The sequence below is a fragment of the Ursus americanus genome, chromosome 21 (genome assembly GCF_024610735.1).
Source record: "Ursus americanus isolate L20-20 chromosome 21, mUrsAme1.1.p, whole genome shotgun sequence".
NCBI lineage: Eukaryota > Metazoa > Chordata > Mammalia > Carnivora > Ursidae > Ursus > Ursus americanus.
Window position 1 is genome coordinate 33,852,026 of NC_142147.1, and position 25,391 is coordinate 33,877,416.

Sequence of the window (25,391 nt, forward strand, 5' to 3'; positions counted from 1 at the left end):
GCCATCTCATTTAGCCTGCTGTGTAACTGGGGGCAGTGTTCTTGGCACCTGGGCCTCAGTTTTCTTGTCTGTACAATGGGTGTCGTGACATAGGGCCTTTCCACTGCTGGCCCAGCACTGGTCCTTGGTGAGAGTACACTGCTCTTACCAACTGGAACACTTGCCAGTGAGAGTTACGTGTGAAAGGGAAAGAACAGAGGATCTAATATGGAATGGGGGGGGTCTTAACAGAGCCGTGTGGGGGCCAAAGAACCCCCCTGAGAGCAGGCATTGCTACTCCCTGAGCGTGTGAGCAGCCCCACCTAGCCCACAGCCCCTGATCAGCTGCCTTCCCACAGGAAGGCCTGTGCGTCGTTGGTATCTGACACCTTTGAAGAGTAACATAAGCCCCGAGAAGTTCCCCGGAGACCCTTAAAAAGGAAAACTCTTAGCAGCGCAGGCCAGCATCACCCTGAGAGGCCCAGGCTGGGCGGTACGATGGAAAGAATGTGGGCTCGGAAGCAAGACCAAGCAGGTTTGGGTGTCTAGGAGTTTGGAGTCCGCCTCTTAACCTGTGAGGCAACTGTGTGCGGCTCACACATTTCTTCATGCAATCCTTTATCAAACGCTTGGGGCACAGGTATCCTGGGCCCGGCTCTGTGCTAAATGTCGGGGGGCCCGACTGATCTGCTCTCAGTCCCTCTGCATCTGAGCAGCACCAACTAGGAAAAACGGTAACATCACCCGCTTGGTGGGACAGAGTAGGGGAGGCTGCTGGCCCACAGGAGGCCACCAGCAAGGGGACAGGCTTCCGTCCAGGAAGAGAAAAGAACAGCCATCATGAGGGAGTGGTGGGCACATCCACTCTTCTGACCTACTCAGATCTGGCTGCTTGATCTTTCAAACACCCGCGTTTTGAAGTCTTGTTGGGCTGGTGGTGACCTGGAAGATGCCTCATCCCTCAGGGGCCTTTGGAGAAAATGCAGACAGACTTGGGGTTGTCCTAAAGACTGGGCAGCGTAGTGAGAATGTGGGAGGCAAGCGTCTACATCACCCAGGACAGTGCTGCTTGGTAAAGAACTGTCCCAGCCAGATGCCGCAGCTCTGCTATGAACACTGAAGGCTTGGTGCAGGGAGGGAGGATTGTTTGGGGGCTTGGAAACCATGTCCGGCAAGGAATGGCTGAAACAGCTTCCAACAGCCTGAGAGCTGGAGAGGGAGGGTGGCTGGGCTGGAGGGACCAGGACCAAGTCCCGAGCATTGCTGGAATCTGATGCCCCCACCCCAGGGGGCCACCACATTGTGCTGTCTGGCTTGTGGCCCGAGAGGGCTGGGGTTCAGGTTGGGTGCTGTTGTGTATGCGGCTGTCAGGGCCAGGGCTGCCTGACGCAGGCCAGTGTGCTGGGGACTTCCGGCTTCTCGAGGCTCACACGGCACACCTGCCCTCTGGCTGGTGCGTCAGCTGCTGTTCTGCGGGTAGGACAGCCTCCTGCCTGCATCGTGCAGAAGTTCTGGGAATCAGGAGGAAAACGGGTGCTGGGAGGAAGCATCTTGTCCCCAGGACAGCTTAGAGCTCTGGTTCAGGCAGCAGCTGTCAAGTTGGCTTACGGTTCCGCCGAGCATACGCTGTATGTCTGCCAGGCCAAAGCAGCTGCCCCAAGCCCTGGGAACCACCCTGTCCCCACTTCCTGTGTCCACCCCCTCACCTGCCCAGCTTGTCCCTGGTGTTTCCCACGCCCACCACAGCAGGAGAAAGGCGGTCTCAGTCATCTGGCTTCTAAACCATCCGTGGAGTGCAGTGTGAGGCTGGAGACCTGGGCCTCATGCTCACTGAGTCCAGCTTCCCCCCTTATTAGCTCTGTGACCTTTGGCAGCTCCCCTGACCTCGTTGGGCGGTCTGGGAAGTTCTAGAGCCAGCCTGGCCCCATTACTGTCAGGACTAAATGTTAGGTGATTGACACCTACAGGTCATCAGAGGCCTTAGGGACGCTCAAGGTGCCATATCTCCCTTTCCTCCATGAGTGCAGGGCGGGCCTAGCTATCTTCTTCCCCGAGCTGGGTGGGCAGGCCCCTTCCCGCCTAGCCGCCATTCTTCCTTCCATCCCAGGCCAGCCTGGTCCGCCAGCCCTGAGGCTGGCGCTGCTCTCCAGCTGCTCATGGCAGGGGCTCTGCTGGCTACAGGCGTCCTACACCCCATCCCTTGGGCTTGGCTAGCCCCGGGGCACCCAGCCTCTGCCCAGCACACCTGCCATGCACCCCCAAACCAGTCAGCCCTGGCATTTGGAGCAGGGCCAGGAGCTAACGGCAGACTTGGAACTGGGCCCGGCCGAGGCAGGAAAGGAGGTCCATAGCCCTCTTCCTCGTTGTGCCCATGTCTCCCACTCTCAGTCCTGTGTGAGCTGCCAAGATGGAGCCGGCAGGAGGCTGAGCTCAAGCACCCCAGGAATACAGACGACCCTCACTGTTCTGTGGAACGGGCTCGTTGAAGTCCCCTTCTGCACAGGAGTGAACCCAGGCCAGGCTCTGTTGCTGCCCTGAAGCCCAGCATGCACCTGGCACAGCCCCAGCTCCATGGCCTCTCATATCCACTGATGAGGAGCGGTTTAAAGTCTCCTCGGAGTTTTCTGTATTTAATGGCGTTTCTACATAGAACATGTTTTATTTTTTTAAAGCCAAAGAAAAACTAGTAAGTGCCTTTTTCGATAGAGGGAAGTGGCCTTCCTGCACAGGTGGGAGCAGGAGACGTGACATCGTGCCGTTCAGTGAATAGGACCGCAGATGTGGGAGCCAGGTTCCTGGGTTCGAGCCCCAGCTCCTACCAGCTGTGCGACCCTGGGCCAGCGCTTTCCCTGAGAGTTTTCACATCTGCAGAATGGGGATGGCAAGTGCATCCAGCTCAGCAGTTTTCTCGGAGGGACACAGGAACTGATCCGTGTGTCCTTTTGGAAGAGCCTCTGCTCACAACAAGCTCTTTCTACAGTGTTTGCTCCTGTTACTTTTAGATTTTCTGGAAACTATGAATCAGACAGGTGAGGGGGTTTGTGGGGAGGGGTTTAGAGGGAAAACAGGCTTGCCACAAAAATCAATGACTCCCCCACACACCAAAAAAGAAGCACACAGGTATGGGGTCAAAAGGGGTCTCCACATCCTGTGGGCTCACTGGACCCAGCCACCCGGCACACAGAGCTCATGCCCAGCCTTGGGCACTGGAGTCCAAGGACCTGGCTGTGGATCCGGCTTCCCACTTCCCAGCTGTCTGAATTCAGGTGGGGCCTCAGTCTCACCGGGAAGGCAGGTGTGATACCCTGCAGTCCTCGAGTGCCAGTTCTGAGGCGTCCATGAGCAAGTTTGTGCCCAGTGCATGGCTTCATGAGTGCTCAGCAGACCTCCACAGGTGGCACTGTTAGAACTCCGCTCAGGCCACCAGGCACTCCTGGGAATTCTCTTCCCGGGTGGGAGCTGGATTCTGAAGGCTGCCACTTTATCACTGGTGTATCTGCAGGAAGGTAGGTCAGGAAAGGGCTGTCACCCAGGGGTTATGTACACGGTGCCTTGGTGGTGGGGGCGAATGCTGGTTCCCGGGGATGAGAAGATCTCAACTGTCTTTTGCTGTGAAGTACAGACATGCAGCATGTAAACAGATACACAGCATATTGGGAGAACCATCAGGGACAAATGTCGAGAAAGCTCCTCAGGGCGGGGGGTGGAGGAGCGCCACCAGATGCTGGTAAGAAGCTTGAGAAACACCGGATTCTAAGTGGAAAGGAGCCCCGGGGCCACAGGCCCATGATTCAGGTCTGGGTCCTTTCCTCTGCCCAGGCCAGTCCAGGCTCCGTCAGGCCCCTCCTGTGGGCAGTGCCAGATGTCAGTAGGGGTCTGACTGTAGCACCCATCCCCCCAACACAGGCCATTGGATGAAGGGTTCAGATACCCCCTCCTGCCAGAACCCAGCTTCCTGCCCCAATCAAGGCAGGATCCAGGTCAGACTGCACACTCAAGTGCACAGCTGAGGACGCACGCTCTTCCATTTGTCCACATCCCCTTCCACATGGGAGTGAACCCCAGACCCTGGCTGTAGCTCCCTAGCGTGTGCTGGGTCCACAGCTCAATAGGCCTCTTCCGGACACCAGCCATCTGCCTGGCCTGCCGCCCAACCCGACAGGTGCAGAGATAAGATGCAGCCCCTCCCAGGACTGCTGCGAGCAAGGTGTGTGTGCACCTGGGCACCCCAAAGTCTTCAGCGTGGGCGGGGCTGCTCCAAGTGGCCTCACTGCTGTGTGTGGGTTAAAGACTGGGACCTCAGAGGTGCCTGGCTGGCTAGGACAGTTGGTGAGAACTGGCTACCTCTGGGTTCACTATACAGTGAACTCCCCCAAACCAGAGAAATAGGGGAACCCAGGTCAGGGGCTGTACCAGATACAGGCGCTGGGTGGGGCAGGAACAGAGGTCACGGCCCCAGAGGCATCTGAGGTCAAATCCAGAGAACTAGTGGGTGATTTGTACAAATATGAAACACCCGTGGGCCTTGTTTTCCTCCTGCAAAATGGGTTGTGGGAATTCGGCCTGGCAGGGCGTCTGTGAGTATTAACCAGGGCATGTGGGAATGCTCTAGTGCCTGCTGAAGGCCCATCCGTCCTCAGGCCGAGGCTCTGCCTTGCCCTGCGTGTTCCTTCCCCTGCTCCCCACCCTCCTGGCTCCTCCTCCAGGGCTGTTGGCAGAAGCTGTGCTGGGGGCGGGATGGGGGGCCCTGCTGACTCCACAGCGGCCTCCAGGAGCTGTCGCTTCCCTTTCCGGGACCTCTCTCTGCGGCACAGCTGTGCGGTCACCTCACCAGCCACAGAACCGCTCCCGCCTGTCACATAGACTCGTGGTGGGCGGGCTGATCCCATGGTCCGCGGTCCCGACACGCAGGGAGTGCTCAGCGCATTGCAGCTCCGCTTGTCATTCACGCTAGTGTCCCTGTTCTGGAACAGTCCGTCCCAGGCCGGGGTGGGGGCAGGACCCTCCAGTGCCTGGTCCCACCTGAGGCCTCAGCTGCTGTCTGTCAGAGCTTTGATAGCTTGTGCAGATAACTTCTCTGCGCCTCAGTCTCCCCATCTGTTGACTGAGGCCGATCTTAGCGACTTCACTGTGAAGAGTAAGCGAACAGAGGTAAAGCTCTTGGCGTCATGTGGCACGTGGACAACATGCTGGCACCGTCCTAGCTGCTGGGTTTTGTTCCGTTACTATTACTCTCCCTGTTATTACTGTCATTCATAGGGACTGTTTTGTTAAAACACTGTTATCTGGACATAAGAGGAGAAGCACCTGATAAATCAGGTGGGTTGATCCAAACTGCAAATGAATAGCATATATTTATTATTTTTTATGAATCAGTCTATAAATTTGCCCCTCAGTTCTGATCAAGGATGAAAATGCCTTTGCATTCCCAACATAAGCCTCCTCTGCTAGTCAGCTCAGGTGGCCGCAACAAAATTACACAGACCGGGTGGCTAGAGCAGCAGAAAGTTATTTTCTGGCAGTCCTGGAAGCTGGAAATGGGAAATCATGGCGTGGGCAGGGTCGGTTTCCTCTGGGACCTCTCTCCTAGGCCTGCAGTGAGCTCCCTTCTTCCTGTGTCCTCACAGGGTCTTCTTCCCAAAGTGTGTGTGTGTGCGTGTGCGTGTGCGTGTGTGTGTGTGTGTGTGTGTGTCCTGGTCTCCTTTCCACATGAGGACACTCGTCACACTGGGTTAGGCCCCCATTTTACCTTCATCGCATCTGTGTCCCCAAACACAGACACAGTCTAAGGTGTGAGGGTTAGGATTTCAACCCAGTAATTTGAAAGTCAGAAAGAACGACGATCTGGTAACCTGGGTGCAGAGGTGAGGTGGGAGGAAAGGGGATGGGTGGAGCTGGAGGGCTGGCCCCTTTGGCTGCCATGAGGAAGTCTCGGGACAGGTTCTGTCTGTCATACCCGTAGACACCAGCTGCTTGTCTCCCCAGCTCCCTGGAAGCAGGAGGTGGCTAGAGCAGAGTTGGTGCTATGGGCGTCTCTGCCAGACCCTCACCCCATCGTGGGCCATCCGTGACAGCACATGGTAAACCTCTCCTTGTCCAGTCCGAACCTGACTGTTGCCCCCTGTCTCTCTAGGTCTGACTATGATGACTGGAGACCGTCCCTGGCCAGCTTGCTTCAACCCATTCCATTCCCCAAAGAGTAAGTCCCACACCTGTCTCTGACCTCAGTTGTCCACAAGTCACCCTGGGAACACCACAGACACTAGCGGGAGATGGAGAAGTTGGTCTTCGGCTGTGGGACCGCTGGGGAGGCACCCCCACCCCCCACTCTGAAAAATGGGGAGATTACCTCATTGCAGCATTGCAGGGATTCATTGAGCTCAGAAGGCAGACAAAGCCCTCCCCGCCGTGCCTTCATGCAGCGAAGTTAGCGATTCTGATTATGCTTCACTTGGGACCAGGACTCCCTGCCTGCGCGCTCTCCGGCGGCCACAGTAAAAATCACAGGCTACTGCGCGTGGCATTGCTTTCTGTGCCACACAGCGGTATGCTGAACGCGCTCTTACTGCACCCGTTACGATTATTAGCTTGTGTTCCAGGGCGGGGCGGGCCAGAAATGGGCCCTCCGTCTCTCTCTTGCCAGCCCTTATCTCAATATTGAATTTATCCGAGGAAAAATAGGGAGAAAACTGTCTGGTGGATAATGGCCTGAGGAGAAGGCTTTGTCTGAGTAACCAGGCCCTAAAATGCCTCCAGGTCTCTGTTTTGACAGATGTGGAGAAGGCAGGCCTCAGGAGGCAGCTCGGGGCTCTCTCAGGAGCCGATTAACGAGCCTGTGTTTATGAAATGTGGCTCTCCAAGGGGGACATTACACCCGGTAATTGCCCCATTTGCTGGCCTGGCCGGTCCCTGGGGCCCCCAGGACTCGAGACCGGAGAAATCTAACTCCTGAGAGCCGCGGCTGTCTCCAAAGAGCAGTGGCGTCATTGGCTACATTTGCTGTCCCCACGGCCCCAGGGACACATGTGACAGTGGGCCCATGATGCAATTCACTTGGAGAATGGTCCCCGAACGCCCCCCTGATGTACAGCGGTAATTAGTGCAGCCGCACCTTCACGGTGGAACAATTAGCAAGCACACCTGGGTCACGGCGACCCCGCTCAGCCCGCTGCTGTCTGCAGGTGCAGGCCCCAAGGGCGGGGGGGGGGGGGGCTCAGTCCGTTCCCGTTCCCATTCCTAGGATCTTTGCCTCATCAAAGGAGGCCTTTGTTGTGCAGTTTCAAGGAGGGGCAAAATGTCCGTGTTTCATTCTCAACTTCCTCCTCATTCTTCGGATCAGACAAAGCCTCACCGTCCCTAGAGGAAGATCTTTGGATCGTTGTGGGTTTCAAAAGCACCCCGCTAACTGCAGTTTTCCCTCTATTTTTGTTACAGAGCTCTCGCACATGAGAAGTTCACCAAGTGAGTATTGGGGCAACACCTTCATTACCTTCTTCCGTTGCAAATGTCTTCTCTCCTGAGGCTGTTCCCCCGCGGCCAGCCCTCCTTCCACCCCTTCTCGGTCACGTGCATTCTGGGAGGCAGCCGTGGCTTCTATTTGGAAGTTCTGACCCCCGCCAGCTCTGCTAGGCTCCCCCACCCCGGCTCTCTCCTCCGCCCCTGTCGCGGTCCATGCAAACCAGGACCCTGGGAATGACTCTGCCGCCACCCTGTCCGTTTCAGGGAACTGAAGTACGTGATTCAGAGGTTCGCCGAAGACCCACGACAAGAGGTGAGGCCTCCCTCCCTCCCTCGAAGGCACCCTGTCAGGGCCTCCTTTCTCCCACGGGCATTCAGAATGGTTTCCAAAGGCTCCTTGCCTTGTGCATAAACACAACGACCCCCTGTGATGGGGGTGCCCGGCCTGTGATGTCAGTCCGTTACTATAAACTCAGGCTAGCCAGAGGTGGTTTCCCCCTGGCTGGCGGTTTCTTCTTGGAGCACAGGCCTTGCTTTAGGGGCAGACTGGCACAGGGCTTCCCAGCCAGCTCCAAGACAGCAGTGGATCCCCGTTAGGCTGCCGACCTGAGAAGCAGCAAACCAAGGAAGACATCTGAGCTGAAATCTGAGCCGGCTTTCATTGCCCAGGCATGGTGGCTGTGGGCCTCCTTGAAGGGCCACTCTGTTCCTCCAGTATCTGGGCTTCCGGGAGAGCTCAGCTTCCCCCCGCCGGAGGCTGTGTGAGCAAGGACTCAGAGGGGCCTGGGTTCCTCCACCCACTGTATCGGCGTAGCGATAGCTAGCCTTGCTTCGGTGCTCGCCCTGTGTCGGGCACGTGCGCTTTCTCCTTGACTCCCCCCCCCCCACAAGCACGAGTAGGTTCTGTCATCACCCCATTTACCTCTGAAGTACCCTCCTCTTAGAGTTGGAAACCTGAAGTTGAGGGGCATCCCCACAGTCACACAGCTGGTACGTGACCACAGCAGGATTCAGACCCGGCAAGTGTGGCTCCCCGAGCCGGTCCAGTGGCCAGCTCTGCGGCAGACGCCCTGGGCCAGACGGACTGCAGAAGCGAACAGGACGCTGGCCTTGCCCCGTGGAGCTCGCAGCCCCCTTCTCCGTGGCCATGAATCCTGGGATGTGAGGGGATCCGGCTTCCGAGTGGGGACAGACCGCGACACACGTACCCCCAGCAGAGCGGGAGGTTAAGGATGGGCAGAGGAGGAAGTGATTTCTTCTTCTTGACGGAGCCAGAATATTCTCTCTGGAGGCCCTGCTGTAAAACCGTTCTCGAAGGATCAAGTTGTAAAACACCTTGATTCTAAACCCTGATTCCCCTTCAGAGGGGAGGGGCGTGGGGGAATGGGATAGACTGGTGATGGGTAGTAAGGAGGGCACGTATCGCATGGTGCACTGGGTGTTATACGCAACTAATGAATCATCAAACTTTACATCAGAAACCAGGGATGTACTGTATGGTGACTAACATAATAAAAAAACATTAAAATTAAAAAAAAATAATAAACCCTGATTCCCAAAGTTGGTCCTCAGATGCAGTGGGAAAAGCAGAAATGGCAGATCGGGAGCTCTTAAGTGGTTGGATACAGTGCTGGTCTAAGCCATCCTTCCCTGTGAGTGAAGACAGATTCTCAGAATTCCTCTGGAAAGGGAGCCTTTAGTTCAAATACAAACTTTGAAGATGAGGAATAAAAGTGGTCCCAGCTGCTTCCCAGAGCAGAGAGGCAGAGCCAAGTGCTGGCAGGGAGCTTTCCGAGCCCGGTACCATCCACAAGGCCCCCGGGGGGACTGGAGAGCAAGGGGCTGGTCTTGCGGGGGAGGCCCTGCCCCCAGCAGGCCCCTCACCAGGCCTTGCTCCAGGCCCCTGTGTGCCTCTGCCTTTGATTCTGTTTCTCTCCCTCACTCTCCCCTCCCACCTTCTCCCTCCTGAAGAAGCCAGAGTTATAAATTGTTGGATATATTTGCCGAATAGAGTTTCATACTCTTGATTCCTTCTTTCTTTGAAGTAGACAAATTAACATTTGATATTCTTCCAACTCAGAGGGAAAAATCAAAGCCCCACCGCCTCGGTTTTGTTTACTTGTGTGTGGGTTGTGATCAATTGAATATCTGTGAGTAAGTGGCTTTTGGCAGCAAATTGTCCTTCACTCCTGAAGGAAATGATTGGGCACATCTCTCAGCTCTCTTCTGAGGACAGGGAGGAGGGGAAGAAACAAAGGCCTTTGTTTCTCTCTCTCTGCAGTTATAGGAGGGGCCGGGGTGGATGTGGAATTCCTTCCAAACACACGCACGCACACGTGTTTGCACACACATGCCCACCCACACACTGACATGCAGAGCTCTGGGAAGGCAGTTGAGACCCACAGAGAGAGCTGTGCTTGTGCATGGAACTGTCCCACCCTGGACAGAGAGCCTTCCAGGGAGAGGCACAGACTCAGAGGGAGGTGCAGACCCCAGCGGTGGAGGGAGCGGGTGCCCTGAGAGTGAGCAGGACAGAGGTTCAGGGGGAGCTGAGGCCAGAGAGCAGGAGAGAGGAGTTAGAGGCACAGAGAGAGAAGGGAGAAAAAGAACTCCCTCCACCCCCTGAGAAGGTCATAGGTGAAAAGGGGACTGAGTCCAAGCAGTTGCTTTGAGCCTCTCCTCCTCCCCCCCACACCCCGATTTGGCCATAGACTTGCTTTTGTTCAGGGCAACTAACCAAGCCAGGCCTGGCCCTTCGTCCCTCGGAGCTGAAGGTGAATGGCTGGAGTTCGCAGTTTATGGGTGCCACACTTTTTCCTAAAAGGCCTTCCATGGTATTTAGTAGGAGGTGGGAGTTGCTGGACTAGAAGTGAAACAGGTTTCTTAACTGCGGGACTTGTCCGAGCCTTTATCATTTGCTGGGCTCCCTTGGGCCCTCGGGACTGACCGTTGTGCCCCTCTCTGCCGCAGGTGCACTCGTGCCTGCTGAGCGTGCGGGCCGGCAAGGACGGCTGGTTCCAGCTCTACAGCCCTGGAGGGGTGGCCTGCGACGACGATGGGGAGCTGTTCGCCAGCATGGTATGTGGGCCGGGGCCCCTCGCTGGGCACGGCGGGCGGGCCTGGCTTTGCCTCTCCTGCTGAGCCCAGAGCTGCCCCGATCTGGCAGTGGTGGCCAGCCTGGGAATTTCCACACTTCAGCATCGAAGCTGAAGATGGTGATGAAGGTGACGACCCCAAGTGTCCCTTGCTGTCTCTCACCTGAGCGGGCGCCCGGCCAAGGACTTGAAACTCCTGCTCTCACTCAGTCCCACTCAGCTCTGTGAGGAGGTGACGCTTACCGTTACCCCACTTCACAGACTAGGCGGCTGAAGCCCCAGGCGCTCACCGCCCAAGCTCACACAGCTCATTGTAGCGGCAGCGTTCACTTCGGGCCCCTGAGGGCTTGGTGTGCACAGGACTTCCAGAAGGCACTGCAGACCCAGCGGTTCGCCTGATCTTTGCCGTGAGAAGCCAAGGTCAGGATGATCGTCTGGCCTTGGAGAGCAGAGATCTGAGGTCACCAAACCAGTAACTGCACCCCCGGTGACTTCCAGTACTTTCTTTGTGTCGGACGCCTCACGTGCACCATTTCTTCATCTTCAGCCTTCCCCCTTAAGCACACCTGTGTTGAAGCAGCGTAGGGAGGTCTGGTGGCCTGCCCAAGGTCACACAGGCCTTCAGCCTCCATGTCCCTCCCTTGACCCAAGCCCACGCTGTCCAGAGCCAACCCCTCCTGCCAGTGGCAGCATGTGTGTCTCCTGAAGGGGGCACAGGCTCCCCTCCCAGTGGCCAGAGACCTCGGCTGTCCTGCTTGCTGACACGGCCAGCTGGGCTCTGGGACTGTGCCTGTTCCCAACCCTGAGAAAACATGATTCAGATGGAGGCTCGGCTGTGCGCTCGCGTGGCGACCTGGGTTCCGCCACCTCGTCTGTAAGCCAGGGAGTGGAGTGCCGGCGTCTCGGGGTCACCATGCCAGTGCACGCAACAGTGGACGCGGGGTGCCCCGCCGGGGCCTAGTGCATGGCCTGCTCAGAGGTGACGGCTGCGGTCGGTCTTGTCTCTCTGCCGGGCCACCCGTGCAGTGGGGCAGCAGCTCACGAAGCTCTCTGCAGTGACGACAAATCCGGCGCTGCCTCTGTAATCTTTCTTGAAAGGGACATATTTTTAGAGCCTCTTCGTTACGCACTGGCCCCCCACTCCTCACCCGCTGCCTGATGAGCCCCTCTAAGGTGCCCTGTGCGTCCTGGAGATGCTGGCATCTGCCTGCCTGCACCTCCCCCACCTCTCACAAGGGCTCCCCTGATGTCACAGTTTCACCATGGCAACGGCCAGTGGACCCCCACCCCTTGATGTGGGGACTCAGTGTGCGAGAGAAGCCGGGGAGCTGGCAGCTTCCCAGCCTGAGAGATTGCGTCCGTGTGCCAGAGTTGTTAATGATGGAGCGGAAAAAATATACATGGAAAAGGAAGCAGCCAGCCCCTGGGATGGCAGTGCCTCGTTTCCATGGAGACGCAGGGCGCAGGAGAGGTCCCCTTGATTAGGCTGCCGTTTCCAACCATGGAAGGGCGTTTGCTATCCCACGAAGTCGGAGGGGGGAGCACACCAAGTGTTTGGGCCCCCAGCCCTGTTGGCTGGGGCCCCCTGCCCTTGGGTGCCACCTCCAGATACACCAGAAAGAAACCCCGTTTTCTCGGTGGCTGCCCTGCTTGGAACCCAGGTGGGGCAGAATTTGCCAGTTCCTGGATTTCTGGGGCAGGGATCACTCAGCATCCCTTAGAGATCCCAGAGAGTTTGGGAAAGGGGAGGCAGAGCTCCCTACTGTTCTCTGTCCTGCATATGGTGACACTGTGCCCCCTAAACACTAACCCCCCCCACCGGCCACCACCACTCTGTTCCTGCCTCCAAGTCCGACGCTCCAGGTCCCTCACGTGCATGGAATCCTACAGGATTTGTCCTTTGTGATTGGCTTCCTTAGCACCATATCCGTGAGGTTCATCCACATTGAAACGTGGGGGGGGGGGTCTGATGATCAGTTCAGATCTAGTGTCCAGATAGGATGTGGGCGGGCCTTCTGGTTTGGGAATCCTTTCAGCATCCCAGAAGCAGGCGTCTCGGGCCACAGCCCCGTGGTGGCCGCTGCTTTTCACACAGCCGTCTCTCCTCGCAGGTGCACATCCTCATGGGCTCCTGTTACAAGACCAAAAAATTCCTGCTCTCCCTGGCGGAAAACAAGCTGGGCCCCTGCATGCTCCTGGCGCTGAGAGGGAACCAGACCATGGTGGAGGTAAGGAGCTGGCCCAAGTTCCTGGTAAGGCTGCTGTCTCGTTCGAGCCTTCGCCTTTGTTGACTGAGGACCTTGTAGGAGCCCAGAGCTGTTAAAGCAGCTGGGAACACAGCCGCCGATGAGGCAGGTGTAGCCCTCGCCTGTCCTAAGCCTCGCAGGAGCGTGCGGTCTCCCTCAAATAAGTTATCCGTTTCACTTGTGATCTGTTTTGACCCAAGGGATCACGGGAGGTTTCTGTTCCATTTGTCTATTGCTGTGTAACAGACCACCCCAACGGGGGCTTAAAACAATGACACTCGTTTATTTGGCTCACAGATCTTGGGGTGACTGGGCTCAACTGACAGGTTCGCACTCTGGGTCTCTCAAGGGGAGGCCAAAGCATCTGGGACTTCGGGCCTCTCTGCACGCAGCAGCCTGGGGCTGCAGCCTTCCCGCACACCAGGGAGCACACGCCTGGCCTGATTCCTCTCTGTCTCCTCCCAAAGTTCCCAGAAGCCTGAGGCTCCCAGAGCCGCTGTCCAAAGGCAGACGGGCAGAAGCCGTATTGCTCTTCCTCACGCACCTTCCAAGTCAGCCAGCGTCACCGTGCCACGTGCTACCCAGGGAACGTGCCAGCCCAAGTCAAGGGGCTGGGGCTGAGAACACCTCTTAGTGAGAAGAGCATCCCAAGAATTTGAGCCCCAGAGCTTTCTCCCTGCCACTGAGAGTTGCAGTGAGATTTGGGGGCAAAGAGTTCAGAAGAAGTCAGGAGCATGGTGTCCAGGCCAGAGCAGCACAGGCCAGGCCCTGCAGTAGGAGGAGGTGTGGTGTGAGAACAGGGAGGAGGCCAGGACGGCTGAGACAAGGGGCAGGATGCTGGGGATTCGGATGGACGGGCCTGAAGAGCCTACGAGGTGTCTGGAGGCCTTGGTGAGGGTCTTGGAGCTTCATCCACGTGCTCGTGCAGGGGACTTGCAGGGCCAGGGGTGTGCAGGGAGCCGGGAGGCAGGTGAGCCATGCTGTGAGGGCCTGGGCCAGGTGGGCTCTCCTTGGAGGGGGAGTTGTCATCGGAAAGGAAGTCTGGAGGCCGGGCTGTGCACGTGAAGCCCGGGCAGGAGGGCTGGGAAGCAGAGTGAGGCATGCAGCCACCCGAGGCCCCAGGAGGCAGGACGTGGCAGGTGCTCCCCGGGGCTCCAGTTTGACTTAGTGAACATGTCTTGATCACCAACCGTGTGCCGGGCAAAGGGGGGGAAACTAGGGATGGAAGGAGGTGTCCTGTCTTTTGGGCTCTCTACCAACCCTTCAGGTCCTAGCATGCATCCTTTCTTCATGCATTTGCCAAGGGCCTGCTCTGTGCTCAGCTGGGTGTACACAAATGTTCCCATCGTATGGATGGGAAGCTGCAGTTGGTGATTTGCCCAATATCACGCAGGCAGAAATGCAGAGAGGGGAGAGCACGGTTACTCATTTTCAGGATAAGATTTTGGGGTGCATAGAGCACACTGAGCTTATCCATAGACCCCTCTCCCCGGGTGTGTGGGGCTGTTGGCCCAGGCCGAGGGTTTGGCCCTCTGCGCCTACAAGGAGCAGCCCTGCCCAGAGCCTCAGGCTAGCTGTAAGGTGCCTCCCCTGCTCTCGGGCAGATCCTGTGCCTGATGCTGGAATACAACATCATCGACAACAATGACACCCAGCTGCAGATCATCTCAACCCTGGAGAGCACGGGCGTGGGCAAGCGCATGTACGAGCAGCTGTGTGACCGGCAGCGGGAGCTCAAGGAGCTGGTGAGTCCACAGCCCGGCTCCGCGGCTCCAGAGCTGGGCCAGCCAGAGAGCACAGGTGGGGTATGGTAGGGCAGAGCCCAGGACCACCGCACCTGCACGGGCCTCTGTCCCAGTGAGTCCTCCTGCAGACCCAGAGAAGTCGGGACTGCCACCTGCCACTTCCCAGATGATTGCAGAGAGGTCAAGTCAGTGACCCACAGTCACACAGCTCCTCCTCGGCCATGCCAGGAATGCGTCCTCACCCCCAGAGTCATGCATGCCAGTCACTGGCGCCCCCCCCCCCAAGTCATCCATGTCCCTTAGGCCGTTCTTTAAGGGCACCAGTGCTGGACTTCAGAGTGGCAGTGGACTCATGCCCCTGGTCCCCTGGAGCAGCTCTGACCCGGTGGCTGATAGGGGAGGGTGTGTAAATACCCCAGCTTTCTCTCCGCACAGGTGGGATGCCTCTGAGACATGACCCAGAGGCCTCCAGCGGTAGCTGTACGCTAACACTCCCTTCTTGAAGGGGCTTCACTGTCTCTCTTCCCCTGCTGGTGTTTCTTGGGATCTCCTCTCTACCACAATGTTGCCTTCTACCACCCAGAAATGAACCTGGCACTGTGCGTGATGTTAATGGGGAGAGGGTGTGTAAGATGGAAGCTCAGGGGAAAGCATGGGTCGTAATCAGTCTGGTTTTTCTGTTGCAGCAAAGGAAAGGTGGGCCTACTAGGCTAACACTGCCCTCCAAGTCCACAGTGAGTTGGTTTCATTCTTCTGTGGGGCTGGGTGGAGGGAAGGAGGTGGTTAGGCCTCCCCTCTGGGGAACAGCAGAGAGTGTCTGGTGGAAGTGAACATGAATGACATAGTCCTTGACAGGCCAGCTTTTCCAGGAGGGAATTGGGTTGCAGGAAACCGAATGTGATAGATTATTGTTGATATTGATACGTTACCTGTTAATAATAGTAATAATAGCTAACATACATGAAGCATTTACATACCAGATACTGGGTTATAAGTTCATTTTATCACCACAATAACACTATGAAGCTGGTGCCTCTTTCCACCCCCATTTACAAGTCTTCATGGATCTTAGTCCCTTCTCTCCTGCTGCCCCACTGTCCTTGGCATGAGACTTCTACCTCATGGTCCAAAAAGGCTGCTCAGGCTCTAGCCATCACATCTGCATTCAAACCAGCAGAAGGAGGAAGAGCAAAGAAGAACATGCCCCTTCCCTTTCAGGACTTTCTGAAAGTTCTAGTGGGCACATCTCCCTGTACACCGTCGTCCAGGTTCAGCACATGGCCACACCTAGCTGGGAGATTAGCCTTTATTCAGGGCAGCTGTGTGACCACTAAAACTCAAGGATTCAGTCACTAAGGTGGAAGGGAGAACGGATATTACCCTCCGTGACCTCACGGTCTGGTGCTCACACATGCATCGGTCTACACAGGCCTCAGAGTTGGGGGGCCTCAGTGTTTGCAGGTGGGAAATGGGCACAGCTGCTGCCTGGGAGGGTGAGTTGACCAGGCACACACGGACGCGCGTGCACGCACACACGCCTGTGGGAGGGACGTGGCCTCAGAACACCCCAGTCGGTGATTCAGGGTGTGAGTCACAGCACTGGAGGCTTTCTCCCTCACCCACAGGGACGTGGAAGCAGCCCTTCCCTCCCCGACAGCCCCCTCGGTCCAACCCCCCCGAGCCACACTGTCACCTCACCTCCTGGGGATTTGCTGCCCCCAGCTACAGCTCTCCGCAGGGCAAGGGAAGACAAGTGGGGAGAGGGGTCCGAAGGGCTCTCAGGAGCTGCTGGCAGCCCAAGGCCTCCCCCGAGACCCTAGCTGCCTGTCTGTTTGCAGGACGCCGACTTGGCTCGTTTGCTGAGCTCCGGCTCTTTCGGGAACCTGGAGAACCTCAGTCTGGCCTTCACCAACGTAACCAGTGCCTGCGCTGAGCACCTCATCAAACTGCCTTCTCTCAAGCAGCTCAACCTGTGGTCCACTCAGGTGCACACTGCCTGCCTGCACCCTGCTCCATGCGCCCACCGCCCCCGCAGCCTGCACCCGCCTCCGTGCCCCAGCGCACCCCTGCTCTGTACCTGCTCTGCCCTCCTCTATGGCTGGCCTCTCTGCCCAGAGCCCCTGGCCCGTCTCTTGATGACCACACCCCTCCGCTGCTCAGCACCCACTCCCGAGGCCAGGGGAGGGTTAGGATCTCCTGAAGCCTGTTTCACAGTGGAATTGCTAAGGCCCAGGGCAGGGATGTGCGGGACCAAGTCTTAGAAGCCCTGAGAGGCAGGGCTAAGAGGTGGGCTGGTGTCACGCACCTGCCTGGGGAGCACACGGGCAGCTCGTGGGTCTTTTTGTTGTCACAATAACCGCAGCACACGGCTACTTGCTGCCCGTGCTCAGGGTCATTTGCGCTGTGGAGCACCTCGCGTGAATCAGTGCGTGTGGTCCCCATGCCACCCCTGGGGTGGGTAGCCCCACCAGCGCCCTCGTTTTACAGAAGAGAAACCAGGGTGTTCCTGGCAGTCTGCCTTCCAGGCCCATCCCACCCCGTCCCACTGTCCTGCCCCGGGGAAAAGCTGCCTTGGCCCCCACTTGTAGCCAGAGCCACTGAGTTCAAAGCCCTCCCTGACAGACAGCAAGACTCCTGGGGATGGCCCTTGCCTGGCCCACATCCCACCAGCAGAAGCTGGACTCGAACCCAGGTCAGGAGAAGCATTGAGTCTTTGGAGAGAAGTGAGAGCAGCCCAGACCCCCGGGGCTTGGAGGGCCATGGCTCTGTCCCCATCGCCTTCCTCCACTGCTACCCCAGCCTCAAGCTCAAGGTCATTTCCCTGGGTGCCTGGGGGAAGCTGGTCGAGTCCCAGGGCTAAGAGGTTCTGTGCTCCGCAGTTTGGAGACGCCGGCCTGCGGCTCCTGTCGGAGCACCTCACCATGCTCCAGGTGCTGAACCTGTGCGAGACGCCCGTCACCGACGCCGGCCTGCTGGCCCTCAGCTGTGAGTACTGAGGGGGCTGCCAGGGCGGGCGAGGGCCTGCTGCGTGCGTGCATGTTGCGTGCATTCAGCAAACCTCGGCTAAGCACGGACTGCATCGTGCACTCTGCTGTGTGCTGGGATGTATTCATTCATCCAGCACGTGTTTGGTGAGCACCTGCTGTGTGCCAGGCACCATTCCAGGTGCTAGGAACACCACAGGAGGGGAAATACCCCTGACCTCGGGGACCTTATATTCTAGAAGAAAAGGAAAAATGAGTATCCATATCCTCCAGATACTTGCCTGAGGAAGCAGGTTCAAGGGAAGTGCTCTAGGACATGCTGCCCGGCTGCCCTGACCAAGCCACGGCAGCCATCCCCTGGGATTAGAGGTGCAAATTCTCAGGTCCCACCCCAGACCTGCTGACTCAGAAACAGCATTTTAACAGGATGCCCAGGCGATTCCCATGCACTGTTCAAGTTTGAGAAGCGTTGCCCTAATAGAAGGGGCACCTGGGTGGCTCAGTCGGTTGAGCGTCCAACTCTTGGTTTAGGCTCAGATCGTGATCTCGTGGGTGGTGGGATCAGTCCCCGAATTGGGCTCTGCGCTCAACGGGAAGTCTTCTTGGGATTCTCACCCTCTGCCCCTCCCCCCACTCGCACATGTGCTGTCTCTCTAAAATAAGTAAATCTTTAAATACACACACACACACACATATACACACACATACAGACACATTCACACTCGGGGAACCCAGAAATGCTGATTCCCGTACCCCAACCCTAATCTCCCAGACTAAGTTCTTGGGTGCTGAGCCTGGGAATCTGCACTTCCCATTTCTGACCCACTGATTTAGACCAGAGGCCCCATGCCTCGGCTGGGAGGAGTCGAGGAAGGCTTCCCAGGGAGGCGACTGAATCTGGGTGGACAAGACACGTATGTAGGAAGCGGCTGAGGAGGGGTATGCTGGGCAGTGGCCATGGCACCTGCAGGGTTGCTGGCAAACTCCAGATGGCTTGGGAGGGGTGGGGACAGGAGACGGGAGTAATGGAGGGCAGAGAAGATGAGGTTTGGAGACATTTCTGTACAAATGTGCTCCTTGGACACTGTCACTGGAGTCGCACAGCCCCTGGCTTAGCGCCCCGAAGAGTGGGGCAGAGCATCGCATCTCTGACAAGCGACTCCTGACCAAACCAAAGTTTGAGACCTGCTTTCAAGAAGTTGGGGCCTGGGGGGCACCTGGGTGGTGCAGTCGTTAGCGTCTGCCTTCAGCTCAGGGCGTGATCCCGGCGTTGCGGGATCGAGCCCCACATCAGGCTTCTCCGCTGGAAGCCTGCTTCTTCCTCTCCCACTCCCCCTGCTTGTGTTCTCTCTCACTGGCTGTCTGTCTCTGTCAAATAAATAAATAAAATATTTAAAAAAAAAAGAAGAAGAAGAAGTTGGGGCCTGGGTCAACCCTACCGGGAGAGCTTCCAGAATTCCCCTGGGGGATGGGCCAGGCCTGGTCCCCTGGGGCTGATCTGCGATATGGCAGGCAAGCTCTGAGGACATTTGGGGTACAGGCAGTGGAGGGAGTGACAGTGGGACGAGAAAGGAGGGAAGCTCAGAGGGCAGGGACAGAACATAGGCCCAGACCCGTGTCTGCCTGAAACAGATTTTCTGTCCTGGTGGCCCCTGGCCGTGCCCCTGAAGCTCCACTTCTCCTACTCTCATCTCCTCATCGGGGGGCCTGGGCCACGAGAGTCAGCCCCCCAGGCTGACTGCCCCATACCTGCAGCTACCCTTGTGGGAGCCTCACTGACCTCATGACTGTGTCTGTTTGTCCTTGTACAGCCATGAAGAGTCTCTGCAGCTTAAACATGAACAGCACCAAGCTCTCGGCCGACACCTATGAAGATCTGAAGGTAATCCCTCCCTCTCTCCCTCCTACCCTCCTTCCTTCCTTCCCTCCCTCCCTCCCTTCTTTTCTTCCTTCCTTCCATCCAACAGCATCTAAATACTGGTTCTTCGCCCTGTGGAGCTTATTCTCCAGCAGGAAGGCTGTTCTGCTAGCAGATAAGGCAGTAAATGGAATAATGGCAGGTTGAAAGGAGTGATAAAGAGGAAGCCAGCAGGGAATGGGTAGATGGGAAATAGGGAGGGCCTGTTTGGCTTGTGATCCTCAGGACGGTCCCTTTGAAGTAGAAGCCACATAAGCTGAGACCTAAAAGATAAGCCACAGATGCAAAGGGTGAGAGGAAAAGCAAGTGCAAAGGTCCTGAGGCAGAAAGGGTTGGCACGAAGTGACTTTGTGGCAGATGTGACTAGAGAGTAAGAAAGAATAGACTGGGGCCAGACTGAATAAGGTCTCAGGTCACAGAAGGGCTCCAGATTTCATCCAGTTTCAGTAGAAAGCTTTCAGAGGCTCTAGGCAATATGGTGAATTATGCTTGTTCTGGCTGTTACGAGGAAAACTGATTTTTTGTGGGGGCAGGAGGTGGTGCGAGCAAGAGTAGAAACAGGAAGCACGTTTATGGGGCTGGTGCAGTCACACAGATAAGAGCCTGGACTGGCAGTCTGGGCTAGGTTGGCAAGATAAAACTAGGGAAAGAAAGAAGGATCTGGGTGGGAAAAGGTAGGGCACATTTTGTTTGTAAAACAAGTCTTGGGGATTAAGGAAGCTGGGCCTTCAGCAGCCTCCTGCCCCCGTCCCCCTGGGCCCGGTACCATCTGCCCCAGAAGGAGTGAGCAGGGCTGCAGATAGCCAGTGCCAAGGTCGGAAGGGCTGGCCCAGGCAGCCAGATGGTACCACCAGCCCACTGGCACCTTCGCACTCTGGAAGCCACTCAGAGGGAATCCTCACCAGCAGGTCCCCCCCGCACCTCCACTCCCACCTCCAGCTCAGGCAGACCCACAGCCACTTTGGAAGCACCTACTATGTGCCAGGCCCACGCTGGGTGCATCTGGCTCACCGCTGCCCGGGAGGAAGCTCAGCCTGGCAGACAGATAAACGCAGTAAGCCAGGCAGGACAGGGCTCGCGGACCAGCAGGGAAGGCACAGGGGACAGCCAGCCCTGTTCACTGGTACAGAAGACCCTCCACAGAAGGAGGGTTTGAGAAGCGAGTTGGCCGGGGGGCCGGCCAGAAGAGAGAGCAAAGCGTCCTGAGCAGCACGCAGAGAGGGGGCGGGGGTGGAGCTGGCCTGAGTGCCCCCCCAAGGGGCTTGTCCCAGGTGTAGACTCAGGCCTCCTCTCCAGTCCAGGTGGGCATTGTTGTCCCACTACCAAGAATTGCTATGCCCCTGGAAGTTGGAGGAGCGCGGATCCAGACCCTGCAGTCGAGCAGCAAAGGGTGTATGTAGTAAGCCAGCTGTGGAGAAAAGCCCCTTTCACGCGTTCGAGGGACCCGTGGCGCCAACTCGCGGGTCCTGGGGTGAAGCCCCAGCCTCTGTGCTGCGGGGATCGCACCAGCCTGGGGGCGGCCCTCCTGCCGCTGGGGAGGCGGCCTGACTCCGCCAGGCGGGCAAGGCCACACAGCTCACTGCCCCGTCCAGCCAGAGCTTCCCATTTTTCAGGAGAACCTGGAAACCACGTCCGCGTGTTGCGGTCTCCTGATTTTGAGAAGTTGGCTTAAAGTTTTTTTTACAGAGCTGCACAGGTGACTGCAGGCCCCCAGGGTGTCACCTCTGCCTGGGCAGCGGGCCGTGAGCCGGGCCCAGGAGAGAAGCCCCGAGGAGCTGTGCGCGCTTGTGTGTATGCACGCGGGGTCACAGGTCGCAGGTCGCCCTGGCCGGCGGGTACACGGGGAAAGGGGGAAGGGAGGGAGTGCAGGGAAGCCTTGTGGAGAAGCAGCCAGCTGTTCATGAAAGAAGGAAGACAGGAGCTGTGTCTGGGTAGCAGGGATGGAGAACGGGAAACGGCTCTGAGCTATTGCATGTAGAATCGTCTAGTCTGATCTGAGCGGGGAGAATCTCCACCTCCGCCAGTACCTGTCCTTGCGGGCATCCAGGATCCCACTCCGCTCCCTGCCCTACTGCTGGCGGTGAGGGGCTAGAAGCAATAGGAGAGGCCACGCAGAGAGTCCCGCCGCCGCTGTGCCTTAGGTATTCTGTCCTTAGCACCGCCCTGGGAGCTGAGGCCGGATCCCGTTCGCTTCACAGATGATGCCAAGGCTCCCAGAGACTGGGGGCTCTGCCCTGAGTCCTGTGGCCAGCAAGTAGCAGAGCCGGGGCTCACACCCAGGCTTCCCGCCTGCAGAGCCAGGGGTGCACAGCCTCTCAGAGGAGGGGGTGTGGAAGACCCAGCAGCTGTCACCCACCGTCTCCGGGGCTGGGCACACCCCGTGTGCTGTGTTCTCCCCGAGGTCACCCCGCTCTGAGCTCCAGGGAGCCCCCATGGCACGGTGGGGAGGGCAGGGCGGGACCCCCAACCGCTGAGGCAGGGGAGCCGCGCACCGCGGGGCCGGGTGCTGGAAGGGACCGGCTCCTCCTTGCTGCCCCGCAGGCCAAGCTTCCCAATCTGAAGGAGGTGGACGTCCGCTACACGGAAGCCTGGTGAAGCTCCCGGCTCGGCAGGAAGGCGTTTGCAGCTGCGACACACAACTCTTGACTAATAGCCGTAGAGCGCCGGTCCTGGGGTCCCACCCCCAGCGTCCCGGCTGTGAGATAGATGGGGGAGTCTTTCTGGGGGCAGAGGGCGGAGGGGGGAGGGGGTGGGGAGGGGGGCCGTAAGCACGCCCAGCCCCACCTGATTCTTTTAGCTTCGTAATTGGAAACCTTGACCTGATCTAAAATGGACTTTGTAGCAACCAGAGGAGCATCAGCGGGTCGGGGGAGGGGGTGGGGTGGGGGGTGGGGGGCTTGGGGAGGGGGGACCCTTTGTGGATTTTCTTTGCCTTTGTGTTTAATGCTGTGTGGGAAAAGTCAACCCCGATGCCACCTGTCAAACGACCCCGATGGGCCTCGAGGGCCGAGGAAGGTTGCTTTCTTCCTCAGAGGCTCGACCAAGAACTTGGGCCCCCCCCCCCCACCGCCATTGGGACAAGAAAACCCAGACATGTCATCGCACCGTCCTGTGTCCTCGCCATTGCTATGCAAAGTGATTCTTGTTGTACATAAGATTTAAATAATGCGCCTATTTAAGAAATGTTGACAAATTGCGGGTCTGGGACCTGCCTCTTATTTATGAAGTCTTTGACCCTCCCTCCCTCCTGCCCTCCCACCCCACCTGCCCCTGGCCTGTAGTACTGTACAAACCAGTCAGCTGTTGGGGTAGTGGTAGTATTATTGTTATTTTTTTAAAGGAAACCGACAAAAAAAAAACCTCCTTGGAAAATTAATTGCCTTTTCGTAATGGATTCTGTATGCTAATGCTCGGCCGTCCGTCTGCCCGCCCGCCCCCACTGTGCATTTCCAAGTCCCAGATGTCTCCAACTTGCTCATGGGTGGGGGTCAGGCTGCGGAGGGGGGGAGAAGTGGGGTCCCCATGTTGTAGTCCTGCTCCCGCCAGGCCCCGGCTTTCTCTCAGCCCCCTTTTACACGTGTAGGGGGTGCTGACCTGCCCTCCCTGCCCCCTGCCCCGGAGAGCTCCCATCTCCGGTGGCCTCTGCCATGCCCGTCCCCACCGAGACTGCGGCCCGCGGCCTCCCTGCCATCCTGTGCTTCTCGTGGTCTCCTCATGCATGCCTGCTTCTTTGCATGGTCTCTTGGGAGAAGAGAGAGACGTCGCCTCCACCAGCCTGACTGCCCACCCCGCCCCCCACGAATGTGACCACTGCAGCACAGATGCCCCTTCCGTCCCCACCCCAGTCCCGGAGACAGACCAACCTCCGTTTCTTTTGTAAACAGTCGGCTTTTTCTTAACAAGCCCTCACTGTACAGGAAAGCCCTTTTATGGTTTACTTGGGGTCCCCTCTCCCCCCAAGCCCCCTTTTCTGTTGGTTTAGCACAAATACCGCCCCCTCCGGCACCTCCAGACCTAACCCCCAGTCAATGTAATTGTTTTATATATATTTAATCTTATTCAATGGAAACCATGCTTTTGTCGTTTTATACTTTGCTAGGTAGACTTTATTACCCCCGACTATGCCCTCATTTTTTTAAAAAAGGAAAAAAAAAAGAAATTGGGTTTCAGTCTTAATTCATTTTACGTGCCAGGTTTTATTTTGTGTGTGCGTGTGAGTGTGTTCTGTTTTGTGTTTTGTTTTGTTTTTCTGTTGTTGTTGTTGTTTTCTGTTGTTTGGTTTTATTCTCTCCCCTCTGGTCCCATACTTTACAGCACTCTGGTGCAGGAAGAAGCAGAAGCAAAAACAAAAAAAAACAAAAACAAAAAACAAAAAAAAAAAACTTTAAAAAACTTTAAAAAAGGAAAAAAAAAATAAAAAAAGAACCGAGACATGCCACCTTTTCCCTTCGCACTGTTGCTTTTCCTGATGGTTAATACTACTGTCACGTAGCTGTGTTCAGAGATGTGAAATACTTTCAGGCAAAAATAAACTGTAAGTGACTCATTGACATCTGGCCTTTCTGTGTGGCTTCGAGGGAGCCTTTCGGTGGGGGTGGGAAGGGGACAAGACCTAGGCCCAGGTCAGGACTCCTGAGTGTCCGGGGCTCCTAACTCGTGCTGCTCTTGACATGTGGGGCCGATCCCCCTTTGTCATGAGGTCGTTCTGGGCATCCTAGGATGTCATGCGGCATCCCCTGGCCTCTGCCGGCCACGGCTACATCGCTAGTCAGAATAACCAAAAAACGCCCCCAGGGGAAAACCCGGATGCCAATGTGTACATCAGGGCCCTTCTGGCCGCTCTTATCCAGAGCTTCTAGAACCGATGTGCCTTTCTTGGGAAAATGCAAATTCTGATTTCCAAGGTCTGGGTGGGGCCTGAGACCCTGCCTTCCTAGGACCTCTGGGCAACACAGATGCTGGTTTATGGAAGCCTCTCTTGAGTTCAACAGCCTAGAACCACCCATCCAGCTGCCCCCTCACCCAGATGTCCCCAAGAGGCAATGCAGTGTGTCCAAGGAGAGACTTTATTTCCACCCCTCTCCCAAGTCATTTGCCTTCCAGGGTTTCCTCACCCAGCAAGGGAGTTAATCCAGTCCCGTGGCCCCGTTGCTCACCCCACCCCATGTCCAGGCCATTGCCAGCCTTCAGAAGCCACTCCAGAATGCTCCTGAGTCTCCTTACCCATCTCCTTACTCCACCGGAAGCCAGGCCCCTCATCTCTCTCCGGAAGACAAGCAGCACCGTCCCCGCCTCCCGGGGTCTGTCCTACACCACCTGCCTACCCTAACCGCCTGCCCTGCCTCTCTCCATCCCTGCTCCCTATTCCTGTGCTCCTCGCTTCCAGAGGCCTCTGTACACCCATTAGTGGACAGCCCAAGAACATGATGGGGTATCAGCGGCTCCGCCTCTGGCCACACAAGGAAAGCAGGTGCCATGGGTGAGGACCACGAGGCCCCCAGCTCCGTGATGGCCAGCTCCAGGGAAGACGTGCGTGTGCGTGTGCAGACACCCGTGCAGGGCACTGCCGCCTACTCCGTCGCTGATCCCTCGCAGCCAGGGGAAGGCCGGCTCACACCAGTGCACCGTGCACATAACTACCAAATGCAGGGGGGCCCTGTCAGCCACACTGTCCTCGGCCCTCCTCCTCACTAGGTTCTACTACAGCACTTGGGATCGTCTGCCCACTGGCTTCTAGGGGAGCCTGGAGAATGCAGGCTACCTGGGGGAGGTCGGGAGGCTGAAAGAGAGAGGTCAAGGTGCTTCTTCCCCGGGGCATCCCAGCCTCACAGTAGCCTCCCTCCACAGCTCCGGCTCTGGCAGCAATACCATTCTTATACCCCAGCCTTAGCCTCGTCGGACCTGCCCGCTCCTGCTAGCTTGGGAGCCTCAGATCCTTTGACCCCCACCTGCCCCAAGTCCAGCCA

At 57.3% G+C, this 25,391-nt stretch overlaps 1 protein-coding gene across 1 annotated transcript in view; it reads left to right on the forward strand.

The window, feature by feature from the left end:
* CMIP (c-Maf inducing protein) overlaps positions 1 to 23,975 on the forward strand; it is a 233,148-nt gene extending 209,173 nt beyond the window's left edge. The window contains exons 11-21 of the mRNA XM_045796073.2: positions 6,113 to 6,178; positions 7,414 to 7,440; positions 7,702 to 7,750; positions 10,408 to 10,515; positions 12,644 to 12,760; positions 14,383 to 14,523; positions 15,210 to 15,257; positions 16,362 to 16,508; positions 17,403 to 17,508; positions 19,319 to 19,389; positions 21,967 to 23,975. Of these exons, the coding sequence (XP_045652029.1) occupies positions 6,113 to 6,178; positions 7,414 to 7,440; positions 7,702 to 7,750; positions 10,408 to 10,515; positions 12,644 to 12,760; positions 14,383 to 14,523; positions 15,210 to 15,257; positions 16,362 to 16,508; positions 17,403 to 17,508; positions 19,319 to 19,389; positions 21,967 to 22,020 (934 nt within the window). The 3' untranslated portion in view covers positions 22,021 to 23,975. The remainder of the gene's footprint in view (positions 1 to 6,112; positions 6,179 to 7,413; positions 7,441 to 7,701; positions 7,751 to 10,407; positions 10,516 to 12,643; positions 12,761 to 14,382; positions 14,524 to 15,209; positions 15,258 to 16,361; positions 16,509 to 17,402; positions 17,509 to 19,318; positions 19,390 to 21,966) is intronic.
* Positions 23,976 to 25,391: the final 1,416 nt, after the last annotated feature.